This window comes from Erythrolamprus reginae, chromosome 2 (assembly GCF_031021105.1).
Source record: "Erythrolamprus reginae isolate rEryReg1 chromosome 2, rEryReg1.hap1, whole genome shotgun sequence".
In the NCBI taxonomy this organism is placed as follows: domain Eukaryota; kingdom Metazoa; phylum Chordata; class Lepidosauria; order Squamata; family Dipsadidae; genus Erythrolamprus; species Erythrolamprus reginae.
The window spans coordinates 96,843,810-96,857,145 of NC_091951.1; the positions used below are offsets into that span (position 1 = coordinate 96,843,810).

The 13,336-nt window shown below is 41.2% G+C and overlaps 1 protein-coding gene across 8 annotated transcripts in view; it reads right to left on the bottom strand.

Annotated features, from left to right (window-relative positions):
• The window catches only part of RBM6 (RNA binding motif protein 6), a 109,531-nt gene that overhangs the window by 61,198 nt on the left and 34,997 nt on the right, over nt 1–13,336 (bottom strand). For all 8 annotated transcript variants that reach the window (XM_070738850.1, XM_070738854.1, XM_070738855.1 and 5 more), the window contains one exon: nt 3,530–3,603. In XM_070738850.1, coding sequence (XP_070594951.1) covers nt 3,530–3,603 — 74 coding nt within the window. The remainder of the gene's footprint in view (nt 1–3,529; nt 3,604–13,336) is intronic.

The following is a 13,336-nucleotide window of genomic DNA, read 5'->3' on the forward strand; positions in this document are numbered from 1 at the left end:
CAAAATCATAAGCTGTGGACTGTAGAAATGCTTTCAGGTTACCTAAAATAAAATATGATATATCATAAACTAGAGAGAATAAGGAAAGAGACTTCTTTTTTGGCAGTTCATTAATAAAAATGGTTACTAAACACAAAATGTTGTGATTGGTTCTTGTCAGTGAAATGTTTACACTATTAAATATTAAATATAAGACAGTATTTCTTTGTTGGTATTTAGATCACATTTTAAGGGTTCATAGGTAATTGCCTGATGGTCAACTGAAAGTAGTATTAAACAACTATTTTGTATTTTCCACCATTTAAACAGCCAATCTGATGTAATAGTTAAGGCACCGGATTAGAAATTTGGACAACTGTGAGCTCTAGTCCGACATTAGGCATGAAGCCAGAGAGATAACTGTGGGCCAGGCACTCACTCTCAGCAGTAGGAAGAAGGCAATAACAAACCAGTCTTGAAAATCTTGCCAAGAAACTGGCTTAAACTCAACACATGCACATTTAAAAAAAACCACACATTTAAATCCAGTGAAATTAATATTCCACTTCATTTACAAAGATAAAGGAAGCGTAGAATTTCAGTGTATTAACTTCTGTTCAAACTGCTTCAGAACTTTTATATATGGAGAAGATGTAAAAAGGAGAATGGGTATCTTAGCATTTTAAAATTAAATTTTAATTGCACCGGCTGGAGGGGTTAGAAGTGGGAGGCACCATTTTATGGTGATTCGCTTCTAACTCTCCAGTCGGTCGCAGTCGGTGTTAGCAGGGGATCAGAGGTCAACTCCTAGGTCCCTCTCTTGTGGGGCTTCTCAGGGGTCAGTCCTCTCCCCACTGTTGTTTAATATTTACATGAAACAGTTGGGTGAGATCATCTGAGGGCACGTGGTGAGTTACCATCAGTGTGCTAATGATACTCAGCTATACATCTCCACCCCGTGTCCAATCAATGAAGCAGTGGAAATGATGTGCCGGTGTCTGGAGGCTTTTAGGGTCTGGATGGGTGCTATCAGGTTCAAGCTCAACCCTGACAAAACGGAGTGGCTGTGTGTTCTGCCTACCAAGGACACTTCCATCCGTCCATCCATTACCCTGAGGGGGGGGGGAGCTTTTGACCCTCCTGAGAGAGGGTCCGCAACTTGGGCGTCCTCAATCCACAGCTGACCTTGGAACATCATAAGTCGGCTGTGGCGAGGGGGGCATTTGCCCAGGTTCGCCTGGTGCACCAGTTGCTGCCCTATTTAGACAGGGAGTCTTTGCTCACAGTCATTCATGCACTTATCACCTCAAGGTTCCACTACTGCAATCCTCTATACATGGGAAGAGTATTTGGAAACTGCAAATTGTGCAGAATGCAGCCGTGCGAGCGGTCATGGGCTTGCCCAGGCATGCCTATGTTTCTCCAACACGCCACGGTCTGCATTAGTTGCCAATTGGTTTCCGGACTCAATTCAAAGTGTTGCTTATGACCTATAAACCCTACATGGCATCGGACCAGATTACCTGCGGGACCGCTTCCTGCCACATGAATCCGTGACCGTTTAGGTCCCACAGAGTCAGCCTTCTCCAGGTCCTGTCAACTAGACAACATCACTTGGCGGGACCTAGGGGAAGAGCCTTTTCTGTGGGGGACCTGGCCCTTGGCGGGACCTAGGGGAAGAGCCTTCTTTGTGGGGGACCCAGCTCCCCTCGGAGATTCGTACTGCCCTCACCCTCCTCGCCTTTCGTAAGAATCTTAAGACTCATTTATGTCGCCAGACTTCGGCTGATTAGATCTTAGCCCCTGACCAATGAATGATTGTAATGGTTGTTGTATGAATGAGATTGATTTTAATATAGCTAGAAATTTTAAATAATTATGCAATTTTTAATTTAATTTGATTGATTTTCATTGTAACTTCTTCTTTTTTATATGTTGTAAGCCACCCCGAGTCTTCAGAAAGGGACGGAATAGAAATCCAATCAAGCAAGCAAGCAATATAAATAAATCTTTGAAATTAATCTTAAATATAACTGCGTGTTTGCTTTTAATTCTACTGGGGAGGAATTATATATTGCAATAAATGTAGAAGAAAAACAATATGCCTACTGGAAAATCTAGCTGAAGAGACAGCAACTTCATAATTCTGCCTTTTTTAAAACTTCTATTTTAGTATTTGAGCAATATAGGAAAAACTGTGTTGAAATGGGATAACAATATTTAGCAGTACACTGCAATGCTTAATTATTTTATGATGATTATTTTTTTGCAGTTGGTTAAGTTTCAGTGTGGACATTGATAAAAATGAGATATGTATTGACAAAATGATACTCTGATGATGAAAAGCTGGTCTGATTTATCTCAGCCACACTTGATTTAATTATGAATCTGACAAATATTAAATATTAACATTGATTCTGTTTGTTCAAAACTGCACCATTTCCAATTAATAGGAATTTCATTAGATAAGTTATCAATTCAAAAATGGGCCTAGCTGAAATAACATTAGATGACGACGTTTGTATAGTTCTATATGTGAAAAATATTGGGCTCATTTTCAAAAGACAGACTTATCTTAATTATCTCAAATATCTTAATTTTATATTTTAACTTATAAAATTACCAACATAATCTAGCCCATATTATCATTGAGTATATATGGGCAGTTTCCTCTTTTTTTTTTTAGAACATTGAAGATATTCAGATTAACTAGGTACATTTGCAGCAAGGGTGAAATTCAGTAGGTTCTTGATAACCAATAGCAGAAATTTTGAGTAATTTGGAGAACCAGCAAATACCACCTCTGGCTGGCCCCAGAGTTGGAAGGGAATGGGGATTTTGCAGTATCCTTCCCCTGCCACGCCCACCAAATTACACTCACAGAACCAGTAGGGAAAAATTTTGAATTTCACACCTGATTTGCATGTATACTAAACCTTTTCTGAGTAGCTTCTACTTGCACCCAATTAATATAAATGACATCAGACAATATAGTTCCATATATCTGCACCACATAAAATCGCATAAACAGATGGAGTGAGCATACAAAGAAGATTTTTCACACAAAACTGAGTATTAATGTGTAGCATAAAACCAAGACAGGTGTAAGAATATATTCAAGCATATAACAATGTTCCTTACAGAGAAGAGAGTTTGCAGTAGTCAAGATTATCAGTTTGCTGTGACGCAGTCAAGAAAGTAAAGCACCTCAGATTGAATGCTTCTCTGGAAATCCACTAGATACGCAAACTCACAAGAACAACGATCAGAACTGGGAGCATTTTTCTTAACTACCACACTTTGAAATCTATCATGCCAGCAAAGCATGAAGATGTGAGTGTAGATAATTCAGGAAAACTATGAGATTTTGTAGGGAAAGATTAAACCTGTTTGTATTTATGGGAGATGTGAGGATATTAGCTGCCATAATGTACATTTTGGAATAAAAGGCCTTTGTCTGGATTTTGCTTTTTTAAAAAAAAATACTAAGTGTTGTCCACCCCACAAAAATATTCTTCTAGCAGCATTTTCAACCGAAGTGTAAAGCAACCTTGTTGGCTTCCATGCAGGCGATGGCCTCTTCCAAGAGGGAAAACTCCACGCAGATATAGCCATAGTTGTAACCTGGGGACAGCATTTAAATACAGACGGGATTTGCGTTAGTGCCAGAAAGCCATATTTTTAGCATCCAATTCCCCCATTCCCATAGCACAACCCGATTATCACCACCCTAGACTCCCCACAAAACAAAAGGAACAGTTGATGTTTTTTGAAGCTAAGCTTCAACTCAGGTTTGGTCTCGATAGTATAATAAACCTAGTCATTTTCACTTATTCTTAATTTATCTAATATAGTACTGTAAGCAATTTGGACTTCTAATAGGAAAAGTGAAAATAGTACTCAGAGAAGTAAGTTAGCACTTCAGAACTAATCTTATTACAGAAACAGTTATCCAGTTATCTATTTCACAAATTCAGATTATTGGAATCTGCTTCTAAACTAATACATTAACCATGTGAACCAATAAAATCCATAGTAGTTTTTAGCTTATTTTAACTTTTCTGTTGTAGGTAGGAGTCTAGAAATCTATTTTCATTCAAAGTGTGGAATAAAATCCAGAATTGTCTATCCTATCTTTAAAATATAATCAGATTTAGAACAAAATTCTGATATACTTTTAATATCTTAAAATACTCTTATTCTACAGAAAGTAATCCAAAGTTAAGTTGAACAACTATTGGATTTGCTTATATAGCTTTCCTAAAGAAATGATTCACCATTCTATATCTTTTTTTGGTAATGAAAGTTATTGTAAAAAGGAATACACCTATCTGAAAGAAGAGTCAGACAGGTACATAAAAACATCCTTACCTCAAAATTATCAAGGACTCATAATCATCTAAATTAAAGCCAAGGTTTACTCAAGGGAAGATGAGCCACTCAAGGAAACAATGCAAAGTTTTCATGGCTGAAACTGCAAGAATTTGTTTGTACTAATACAATTATAACAAACCAGAGACTATTATGTGATGGAAGCGTCAACTATTCGGACCCCCTTTTCCACAAAAAACTCAAACCATATATATGAGGTGTTCTGTACTAGCTCAAATGTCACACATGAAATCAATAGAAGTAAAAACCAACTCTGTAGTACAAAGAAGTTAAATGAAACCAGCTAAAAGTGTGAATATGGTTAGAAACACAATTTGACATGAATGTATCATGTATTTATATTTATCAATAGATAATGTGTCCATGTGGCATACATTCACTATATTTTTAATTATACTCAACTTTATGTCTGTTTAATCTAAAACATCTAAGGGACTAACAATTCCCTATTATACTGATTATTTAAAACCACAATAGATATATCAAATACAATAAATCTAATCAACTCTGCACCTTCTAACCAAGTTCAGGAACATGTGCAACATCATCCCTTTCCATTCCCAACAGCCAATAAAACAGCCAGGTCTTGAATGCCTTCTGAAATACAAATATAGATGGGTCGTGCTTATTCCCAGATAAAAAGTCCACGACAGAGAAGGCTCCTCTCAGAAGCATTCCTCATGAACATGCCTTCCACTGTTCTATACTTATAGGCTGTAATAAGATTTAAAGATCAAAATGGACGCCCTGAATTGCAACCAGAAGCTTATCAATGTACTTCCCACAATATCTATCTCATATGGGTAAATTGAGAATTGGGAAATAACCTACTATCATGTAAGCAATTGCCTTTTGAACCAACTATAAATTCTAAATGATCCTCAAATTCTAATACTCTAGACTGTGATGGTGAACCTTTTTTTTTTTTGCTCAGGTGCCAAAAGGATGAGCATGTGTGCGATAGCACAGGCGCAAGTGCCCACATCCATAATGCAGCACCCTCCCCTCGCACATGCATGCACAACCCACACACACACTGTCTCCCGCATGTGTGCAGACCTCACTGAAGCCTATGGACTTCCAATATGCCCGTTGGGCCATTTTTCATCCTCCCCCAGTCTCAGGAAAGCCTCCAAAGCCTGTGGATGGCAAAAAACGGGCCCACTTGAAAAGCCTCCTGAAGCCTCCCGGAAGTTTGTTACTAAATGTAGGTCTGTTGGGTTCGTTGGGAGGGTGAAAACAGCCTTTCCCGCCCTCCGGAAGGCTGAAAAACAGCTGGCCAATGCATATATGCAGGCTGGAGCTGACATAGGGCAAAGCCTCGCGTGCCCTCAGATATGGCTCTGCATGCTACCAGTGGCACAAGTGCCATACGTTCGCCATCACGGGTCTAGACCATGGATGTCCAGACTTTGGATTTGCTTGGGCTGCACTGACTGAATAGGAATTGTTTCTGATCACATGCAAAATATAGCAATAGCATTTAGACTTACATACCGCATCATACGTGCTTTTACAGCCCTCTCTAGGCGGTTTACAGAATCAGCATATTGCCCCCAACAATCTGGGTCCTCATTTTATCCACCTCAGAAGGCTGAGTCAACCTTGAGCTGGTGGTAAGATTTGAACTGCTGAACTGCAGCTAGCAGTTAGCTGAAGTAGCCTGCAGTGCTGTACTCTAACCACTGTGCCACCCCCCAGCTCTATACTAAACTATATATAATATAGTAAACATATATAAATCATATAATAATATTAAAAGTTTACAATCTTGTGAGGATGCATTACTAGTTTTCCAGGGCCATAGACTACAGGTTGGATATTCCTGGTATAGACAGGTGAAAAAGATCAGTAACCGTTAATAAAGCTCCACCCATTCCAGAAAATGTAACAATACCAATACCAAACCTACACACTTTCCAAACCATAGTTTTCATCTGTACTTCTAACAAGAGCCATTAATTTCTAGATTATGAACCTGCTTTCTACATGGGGGCACAATCCTTTTAGAGCGTGCAAGATGGACAGAAGCTTCCGAATAAGCAGCCACTCCACCTTGCAAGGGTTAAGCCTCAAGCTTACACAAATTCTTAACCGTCTCCAGGTATCAGGAGCGGGATTTGATTGCACTTCTTGTTGAGTGTCAGGTAGAGATATACAGCTTTACCACAGTTTGACATATGGCTTCCAGATGTTAAATAATTGAGGACTATGTTGATTTACATGAAATGCCAAAATTTCCCCCACCACTTGGGCTAGTTTCCTATTAAAAGTTACAAAGAAGTGCTGATAAGAATAGAACTTCAATGATGCCCTAAATTTATTAATTAATTATTTACTTACTTTACACACACACACACACACACACACACACACACACACACACATTTAAACTTATATGGTTACCAAATTATATATGCATGTTTATCCCCATTTCACATTGTTATTTGCTGCTAGAAGGAAAATGTAACAAATGTAAATATACACCAGATACGTCAAACTGACGGCCTGTGGGCTGGATGCATCAATTTAGACCACGCCTACCCCACCTCCGCGAATGGAAAACATGTGACGACAACGCGATGCGGCGACTTTGACACCCGTGATGTACACTATACTCAACAAAAATAAATCCCATGGTAAATACCAAAATGATAGGAACATATAAATTACTTATGGTGTGGTGAAGTTCTCTTAGAGCTTAGTGAAGCAGAAAGACGGGAGATTTGGGCAAATAATAATAGGAACTTCTTCATATACTGTAGTACATAGTTGAATTAGAGACCTACCACTAGAGATTGAGATAACCAGCATTTAAAATGGCTTTAATAGGAAAGCTATTAAATTGATGGGGATAAGATTCCCAAGAGATCATGATAACCATATATTAGTAGAAAATGTTTATTATTCAGAATGATAGAATCAGCGCTTTTCATGAAGCAACCACTGACATACACTATTCATATAGAGTTCTTTTTTAATTTAATTAGAGTTCATTTTGCTACCTACTGAGATTTGAACAAGAAATATGAGAACAGGTGAAGAATAAAACTGAGCAACAGCTCTAATTGATAAGATAGGCCAGTGATGGTGAACCTATGGCATGGGTGCCACATGGGGCACACGGAGCCATATCTGCTGGCATGCAAGCCATTGCTATAGCTCAGACCCAATGTGCATGTGTGTGCCTGCCACCTGATTTTTGGCTCGTAGAGAGGCTCTGGGAGGGCATTTCTGGGTTCCAGAGGGCCTCCGAGGGGATAGGGGAGGGTGTTTTTACCCTCCCTCGGCTCCAGGGAAGCCTTTGGAGCCTGGGGAGGGCAAAACATGAGCCTACTGGGCCCACCAGAAGTTGGGAAACAAGCCGTTTCCGGCCTCCAGAAGTCCTCAGGGAGGGTGGTGTTAAACTGTTTTCACCCTCTCCAGGCATTGAATTATGGGTGTGGGCACTCACACATGAATGGTAGCGTGCACCCACACTCTTTCGGCACACAATGGTCTAGAGAAATACATTTATATGCAATCTGAAATATTTATCCGTAGCTAAATCACACATACACCATTATCTGTGAGAAGTTATGTTTACTATATTAATATTCAATCTTGTCAGATAAAATGTCTCAGTGGAAAATCTTTTAAAGACTAATAAAAATTACCCAATTTATATTGACTATAATGCAGAAGGATCTGATTCCATGCAGAATATTTTTTTTTTATTTTACCCCTCCACATATTCTCCATCATGATATCATAATGCAACTTTACTTCCCCAAGCAGTTAAGTTTTCAAAAATTATTTAAACATAACTAACCATTTTCTAGATCTAGAACCAAGATTTTTTCCTCATATTGTCAGAACCCTCATATTGTCAGAACCTTCATATTTGCCTCATATTGTCAGTTTTATTAGTTATCAGTATAGCTAACAATAAGGCAAGAACGAGTCAAAATGGTCATTTTTGTGTTTTTCAAATTTTAGGAAAAGAAGTGAGCTGATATGAAGTCTTCCATTTTAATAATTTTCTCCTAAGATAGAAGAAAGTTTAACTATATAAACAATTTTTGTTTTCGGAGAGGGGTGGTATACAAATCTAATAAATTATTAGTATTAGTAATAATAATAATAATAATAATAATAATAATAATAATAATAATAATAATAATATTTACTTAACTCAATATAGACAGGGCTAGATGAATCACAAATTGGAATTAAGATTGCGGGTAGAAATATCAATAACCTCAGATGTGAAGATGATACCACTCTAATGGCAGAAAGTGAAGAGGAACTAAAGAGTCTCTGATGAAGAAGGGAGTGCAAACGTTGGTTTGAAATTCAACATTAAAAAAACCTAAGATCATGGCATCTGGCCCTCTCAATTCCTGGCAAATTGATGGGGAAGAAATGGAAGTAGTGACAGATTTTATTTTCCTGGGCTCTAAGATCCTCACAGATAAGGACTACAGACAAAAAATTAAAAGATGTTGCAGCCTGCCAGCAGAGTTGACAGCAGATTCATACAGTGAGGAGGTTGGGGAGGAACATGGGCCAGTCCTAGAGTCTGGGGAAGGCATCAGAGGCAGAGATGGGGCCAGGGAAGTCTGACAGTTAAGTGGCCTTTGGAGTCAGACATCAGTAAGGCAGATGAACAGCTGGAGCCTGTTCCCAGTGTGCGCATGTGCTGTGTTGCCAAGCGGGAACAGCTGAGGAGCAAGGGACTACTTGGGAATAAGGCCACGGGTGGATGATAAATGGCCCATCCCATAGGGAATAAAAGAGGAGTGAAGGGGTAGGGGAGTTTGCAGGAGACAATTAGTTTGCTTAATTGGTTGTTGATTATCAGAGACTTCTTGCCAAGTTTTGAAGATATCGGCCTGGCAGCTCTCCAAGCCAGATAAATGCTCTCTTGAAAGACTTTGTTGGATGTGAATGAGAGAAATTCACAGTAACTTAGTAAAAAAGGGGGTTTTGTCAGCACAAGGAGTCTGCTTTGTGGTTTGAGAATACCTAGGTCAGAACAAAAGACATTTGCTCCTTGAGAGGAAAGCTATGGCAAATCTACACAGTATACTAAAATGCAAAGACATCACGCTGCCAATAAAAGTGCCAGCTCCCCTCGGAGATTAGGATTGCCCCCACCCTCCTTGTCTTTCGCAAACTCCTTAAAACTCACCACTGCCGTCAGGCATGGGGGAATTGAGACATCTCCCCCAGGCCTATTGCAAATGTATTAACTCAAGGGCCTACTAACATTGATATAAGGAAATGGGAATGGATTTGCTATACAATCTTGTTCAAGTCTAAGATACGGAATATCACATCTAGAGCTGGCAGTAAGTAAACATGGTTTGAAACTACTTAAAGCATTTATTTATTAACTGGATTTATATGCTGCCCCTATCCGGGGACAACAATACAAATATCCTAAATCCAATGGTACACTAAAAAGATAACAATCTAAAACGCCAGTTTAATTAAAAAGGCAGTCATTCTCAATCTATCAAACAAGACATCTATCAAACAAGACATCTATCAAACAAGACATCAGCCTGTCGGCGCAAGTGAGTCCTCAGACTCTTGCAGACAGCAAGGAGGGTGGGGACGGTATAAATCTCTGGATGGAGCTGATTCCAGAGTGCTGGAGCCCCCACAGAGAAGGCTCTTCCCCTAGACCCCCGCCAAGTGACATTATCTAGTTGACAGGACCTGGAGAAGGACTCTGTATGGCCTAACCAGTCGCCGAGACTCATGTGGCAGAAGGCAGTCGCAAAAGTAAACTAATGCACTGTATTTTCCCCACGTTATAATTTTAAAAAAGCAAATTGTGGGGATAAGACAGGTATGTTTTTTGTAGCAATGTACAATATAATGATCTTATCTAGATTGCAGATTACTATTTACTTATAATATAGTTCTCCCATATCATATAGTAATTAGTGTATACATTATGTACTATATACGATGTAAATAGAATATATTCTTACTCAGAATATGACCATCCTATTCTAATTTTTTACATGAATATATGGGATCTTACATGTAAAACTATTTTTTTTAAATCTGACATATGTTAAGGGAGACAGACGCGAACTTAGTAAACCAGCAGCCCTCAACCTTTGCGACTTGGCAGTCCAGCTGAGCTCTGGAAAACTGGGCTACGTGAATGGCGGGTCAGCATGCATATGTGCACAGCTCCAGTCATGCAAGAGAGAACAGAAGCCTTCCATGTGGAGTCTTATGGCCTTCTATTCATGCAACCCGGATGAGAAAAAGCCATGGCCGGTAATAGGCTGTAGCCCACAGGCTGGGGATCCCTATAGTAAACTTTAGCCAAAGTAGTTTTTATTCTATTTTCACAGAATATTTGCAGTGCTGTGCATCACATGGCAATGTAAACATCAAGATTACAAAACAAAACATTTTGTTTTGTATGTTTATAAATAAATTACAAAACATCAGGAAACACTAAAAAAATAGAACTTAGGTTTGATCATAAATAATTTTTATTTATCTTATTAAGTTTATATGCCTCCCCCCTTAAAGATAAGACCAGATTATTATTATTATTATTATTATTATTATTATTATTATTATTATTTATTAGATTTGTATGCCGCCCTTCTCCATAGACTCAGGATGGCTCACAACAATAATAAAACAATGTATAACAAATCTAATAATTAAAAGTCACTAAAAACCCCTTATTAAAAAAAAATACACACAAACATACCATGCATAAACTGTATAGGTCCGGGGGAGATGTCTCAGTTCCCCCATGCCTGGCGGCAGAGGTGGGTTTTAAGGAGTTTACGAAAGAGAAGGAGGGTGGGGGCAATTCTAATCTCCGGAGGGAGCTGGTTCCATAGGGTCCTGCCAGAAGACATTGTTTAGTTGACGGGACCCGGAGAAGGCCAACTCTGTGGGACATAACCGGTCGCAGGGATTCGTGCGGCAGAAGGCGGTCCCTGAGATATTCTGGCCCGATGCCATGAAGGGCTTTATAGGTCATAACCAACACTTTGAATTGTGACCAGAAACTGGTCAGCAACCAATGCAGACTGCGGAGTGTTGGTGTGACATGGGCATACCTAGGGAAGCCCATGATTGCTCTCGCAGATGCATTTTGCACGATCTGAAGTTTCCGAACACTCTTCAAAGGTAGCCCCATGTAGAGAGCGTTACAGTAGTCGAACCTCGAGGTGATGAGGGCATGAGTGACTGTGAGCAGTGGCTCCCGGTCCAAATAGGGACGCAACTGGTGCACCAGGTGAACCTGGGCAAACGCCCCCCTCGCCATAGCTGAAAGATGACTTTCTAATGTTAGCTGTGGATCGAGGAGGACGCCCAAGTTGCGAACCCTCTCTGAGGGGGTCAATAATTCCCCCCCCCCGGTGATGGACGGACAGATGGAATTGTCCTTGGGAGGCAAAACCTACAGCCACTCCGTCTTATCAGGATTGAGTTTGAGTCTGTTGACACCTATCCAGACCCTAACAGCCTCCAGGCACTGGCAAATCACTTCCACTGCTTCACTGACTGGACATTGGGTGGAGATGTAAAGCTGGGTATCATCAGCATACTGATGATACCTCACCCCATGCCCTTGTATGATCTCACCAAGCGGTTTCATGTAGATATTAAATAGCAGGGAGGAGTGGACCGACCCCACAAGGGAGCAACCTAAAGGTCGACCTCTGACCCCCCACTAATACCGACTGTGACTGACCGGAGAGGTAGGAGGAGAACCACTGAAGGACAGTGCCTCCCACTCCCAACCCCTCCAGCCGGCGCAGAAGGATACCATGGTCGATGGTGTCGAACGCTGCTGAGAGGTCAAGAAGCACCAGGACAGAAGATAAACCCCTGTCCAGGGCCCGCCAGAGATCATCCATCAGCGCGACCAAAGCAGTTTCCACGCTGTAGCCGGGCCTGAATCCCAACTGTTGAGGGCCTAGATAATCGGCTTCTTCCAATGACCGCTGGAGTTGGATTTCCACCACCTTCTCAACAACCTTCCCCATAAAGGGAAGGTTGGAGACTGGACGATAGTTGTTAAGAATGGCTGGGTCCAGGGAAGGCTTGAGGAGGGGGCGCAAAAGTGCCTCCTTGTAAGGAGCCGGAAAGGACTCCCTCCCCAGAGAAGCGTTGACAATCTCCTGGACCCAGCTCCGTGTCACCTCTCTGCTGTCTGAAACCAGTAAGTAGGTGGCGGAACTCACAGCTCCAATGGCCTTGTCCACTTCATCAGGTGTCACCAGATCAAACTCTTCCCAGAGAGATGGACAAGTACGGGCCCCAGTCACCTCAACTGACTCGCTGTTATCCAATCGGAGTCGAGGTCCGCCCGGATCTGAGCGACTTTATCAAAAATGTGTTACAGTCCTCAGCACTACTCTGCAAGGGCTCCCCAACTCCCCCCTGATTAAGAAGGGAGCGGGTCACCCTAAACAGAGCGGCCGGGCGGGATTCTGCTGATGCAATCAAGGCGGCATGATATGCGCATCTTGCCGCCTTGAGCGCCACTTTGTAAGTCTTAATATGAGCTCTTACAAGTGTTTGATCGGATTCGGACTTACTCTTCCTCCATCGCTTCTCTAGATGTCTCTTCTGGCGTTTCAACTCCCGGAGCTCCTCATTGAACCATGGAGCTCTACGGGGTCTAGCACCACGGAGAGGTCGCAACGGTGCAATCTGGTCAAGAGGCTCCACTGCAGCCTTGTTCCAGGCCTCAGCAAGAGACTCTGCCGAACTGTGGACGAGTGCATCTGGGATAACCCCAAGCGCCCTCTGAAAGCCCTCTGGGTCCATCAGGCATCTGGGGCAGAACCACCTAGTCGGTTTCGCCTCCCTGCGGGGAAGGATTAGAGCCAGGAAGTCAAGCCGCAATAGAAAATGGTCTGACTATGACAAAGGCAACATTTCTAAGCCCCTTAGTCTCAGACCATTGCTCAATTGCTCAGAGGAA